Below are 3904 nucleotides of genomic sequence, written 5' to 3'. Positions count from 1 at the left end.
AGATAGATAGATAGATAGATAGATAGATAGATAGATAGATAGAGAGATAGATAGATAGATAGATAGAAAGATAGATAGATAGATAGATACATGGATAGATAGATAGATATATAGAGAGAGAGAGAGAGAGAGATAGATAGATAGATTGATGGATGGATGGATAGATAGATAGATAGATGGATGGGTCGATGGGTGGGTGGGTGGGTTGGATGGGTGGGTATGTTTGTTTCAGGTTAGGTGACACCTCATGGTAAAATTGGTAAAATTCTTCAAATAATGTACAGATTTCAAACTGTTTTTTTTATAAAATAGCATTTCTAGTATGTCCCTTAAATTTAAAAGCTATTCTCTCTTTGTGACATATAAGAAACTTATTCTAACACGTGTTCATTTATCCCTCTCTGCTGCTTTTCTCCTGTTCCCAGTAAATACAAACAACATGGAGGAACAGTGCTAACATTATGATGGTTGGAGATTGACTACAGACAGAAGATCTAGCTTCAAGGGAAAAGCCAGAAAAGGATGTGAATGCGGTGTTCTGTAAAGGAAAGGTGAGGGGCGAGTTGGGAGACGCAGCAAGAGGAGCCGACCATGGCAGGAAGCGCGAAAACCAGCCAAGAGCATTTTTTAAATAGGCCAGGTATAAAAATAATGAAATAACAAAGCAGGGACTGAAGCATACATTTACGTTGTTCTACTGTACTTCCTGTGGGTGAAGTCGATGATGGCTGGTATTTTCCTCCTGCTTCTTTTATTTTTCTGCTTTTTTTTTTATTCTCTCCACCCACCTTGGAAGAAAAACTTTTTCTACCTCTTTTCTGGCCTTCTAAAGTGACTTTGAGTGTCCTCCCTCTTCCTATATGCTACAGTAATATTATGTAACTTCCTCTAACCCAGTGGTTCTCAAACTGCAGTGGTACGTGAGCGCTCTCTTGTGGTACGTGAGGGAAAAATTCATATTTTTACATTTCCATTTTCAATTGAATAAATCTAAAACACACCATGCACAAGTAATAAACAACATTTTAGGGAAAAAAATGTGTAGCTACTTGTGAGATTACGAAATAGTAATAATTTTATTTATTTACTTGGTTTTTTGTTTTTGTTTTTTTTGCTGCAGTGCAAGTCTGTTGCTCAGGTAAGCACAGGCAGCACGGAATCACGGGATCAGTTGCAAGTTGAACGTGGAACGAGCTAATGTTGGTCGTCATGGTGGTACTCAGAGAGCTCAATGTTTTCTCAGGTGGTACAGAGTAGAAAAAGTTAGAGAACCACTGCTCTCACCCATCCGAACACTTCACCCCACCCCTCAGTGGTAGGGCCACCGGTTTACAACATGGGGTGAGCAGTGGGGACAAAGACTCCGATGAACCTCTGCCATTCTGCCCCTCGACCTCACCCCCCCAGTTAATGCTCCCTCAACTATGGACAAGTTTGTCAAAACAAAACCCCTCCAATACCCAGGTTTTTGTTTTTTTTTTGTAGCTTTGGACTAAAGTGTGGACTGGTTGACCGTCCGAGTTGCAACGCCACAATGATGACATGTATACAGACGTCGAGGATGTTGAATTTTTTTTCTAATTTATCGACCATATTTTCCAGACAATAGGACACTCCGGATTATAAGTCGCACCAGACAGCTAGAGGGCACTCTAGCTGTCTGTCATTGTGAACATAAACAATGTATTTACATTGCTCCAGGAGAGGAGTGCACCAGGCCTAGAGTGCCCTCTAGCGGCTGTCAGTGGGAAAATAACGAACATGTAAATCTTTCAGTAGTACACGAATAGCAGATACTGGTACACGAGCCTAGAGTGCCCTCTTGCGGCTGTCAGTGAAATATTATATTCAAATATATAAATCAGACCTGAGTATAAGTAGCAAGCCCAGGCAAAGGATGGAAAAAAAAGTGCGACTTATCGTCCGGAAAATGCGGTACTGATATCTATCCATGTATCAAATTATAACAGAAGAAAGCATTGTACAAAAGGTGTATTAACCAAACCAAGATGAGTCTAAGACACAACAGACCTTCTTAAATATATCAAAGCCCACCCAACAGCGATGCTTTTTAAAAAAATTGTGTGCATTCTTACGTTCGTTTCATAGTTTAAAGGTCCAGTGAGCAACCGTTTCAAAAGAATTTATAGGCAAATGTTAAATCCCCCGTGACTTGAATGTGTGTAAAAAAAATGTAAATATAAGTATGTGTTTATTTTGTTGATGAACTTCATAAACTCAACTCGTAACGTTTTTGCTTCTTTCTTAAACACAGGAGGCCACGACACATAAAAATGGATACATAATCACCCTGCAAATGTATTATAGCGCACAAAATTATTCTTTTAAAAGTTTATATTTGCTATATTTTTCTTCTCCTCGTATCCTTACAATATAGTGTGGGATGGGGTCCGTGATGTTAACCACTGTATTTCTATGGTTGCTGCACACTGGACCTTTATATGTGGCAGGGAACAAATATTTTGTCCAATTAAAAGCTGTAAAAAAAAAAAAAAAAAAAATTGGGTGTGAATAAGTGTTGCTGCAAACTTTGTTTGAAAACCATCCAAACGTTATTGGTTCGGTAATATAAACGACCGTCAAAGTCCTTTGAATATGTTTATTTTTTTTATAAACATAGCCATTAAATTGACTTTAGAGTTTACACTTATTAGGATACCTCTCTCTCTCTCTATCTCTCTCTCTCTCTATCTCTCTCTGAAACACATCGCCACCTGGCCCCTGCCCATCCTCTCAACAACATATGTTTACTGACACGCGAGTGTGTATTTTGTATGGCACGATTGATTTCTACAATCCTTTGAAAAACTCTCTTTCCCCTTTTTTTTTTTTTTCCCTCCACTTGCTTTGGAAAATCTATGCACACAAATCTACGCTCTACAAGGTCTAACAACACAAACGTTCAGTCGATTTAGTCTCACAACAACAACGAAGGAAATTCCACTGCAAAATTCAAAATGCATGGCTCACGTAAACTCGGGAAAAAAAAGTGGGAAAATGTCGTTCTACTTGCTCTGCAAATTCTGCTCAAAAGAAAAACTCGAGTTGCCCTCGATGATGTATTCAACGAGTATGTACCCGATACACAAACTCAGGGCAAAATTGAATATGCAAATTTTGAAATTTGTTATCATTCTGTATGATAACGGCCGTCCTTTAATATTATTGGTTAACCCTAGTTATTTTGTACGTACAGTGATCCCTCTTTGTCGCGGTAGTTGCGGTTCCGAGAGTTGTGTAACGGAAAGACATACATATGACGTAAATAAATGAAATGCACTACCATGAAAAAAACAATGTAAAAATACTGTACATTCTAATTATGAATGGAAATTCAATGCACAGGTGGCTGACACACAAGGGGAGATGCTGAGAGATGCTATGATGAGATGAGATGCTCCTCTAGGTAAACAAAGCTACTTTTAGTTTTTTTTTTTTTTACATTGCTGTAAAATACCTCGATATGGCAAAAATTACAACCATACCATAACCTACTCATGCCCCCCTTCCATTTCTCTCTATCTTTTCTTCCAAATGATTAAATATTCAACACGGAAATGCCCTGACTCAAAAATCTTGTATTTTGTTTTACAATAACAAATATTTATATTTTTTTCTAATAAAAAAAAGTTCTCTTTTTTGTAAATAATTCGCTAAAAAAAATATGTCAAAGAAAACAAATATATAAACCCGATGTAAATGGTATTTTGTTTCTTCTCTGTGTTTTGTTTTTTTTTAAACTTTTTAACTTTCTTCTCCAAGGCTTATTTTGAAAATCTTCTCCTCACTTCCTGTGTTTTTTCTTTAGATCATGCTTCTGAAAAAAGTGTTCAAGGTATTATCGTATCAATGTTGTTGTATTTATGACAAATTGTTAGGGATG

At 37.3% G+C, this 3904-nt stretch overlaps 1 protein-coding gene across 2 annotated transcripts in view; it reads left to right on the top strand.

Annotated features, from left to right (window-relative positions):
* The window catches only part of LOC103392531 (RNA binding protein fox-1 homolog 3-like), a 35898-nt gene extending 34853 nt beyond the window's left edge, over positions 1-1045 (top strand). For both annotated transcript variants that reach the window (XM_008329157.3, XM_008329158.3), the window contains one exon: positions 426-1045. In XM_008329157.3, coding sequence (XP_008327379.1) covers positions 426-428 — 3 coding nt within the window. In that variant the 3' untranslated portion in view covers positions 429-1045. The remainder of the gene's footprint in view (positions 1-425) is intronic.
* The last annotated feature ends 2859 nt before the right edge of the window (positions 1046-3904 follow it).

The sequence above is a fragment of the Cynoglossus semilaevis genome, chromosome 17 (assembly GCF_000523025.1).
Source record: "Cynoglossus semilaevis isolate Cse_v1.0 chromosome 17, Cse_v1.0, whole genome shotgun sequence".
Lineage (NCBI taxonomy): Eukaryota > Metazoa > Chordata > Actinopteri > Pleuronectiformes > Cynoglossidae > Cynoglossus > Cynoglossus semilaevis.
This window is presented reverse-complemented; position numbering and strand designations above follow the sequence as displayed.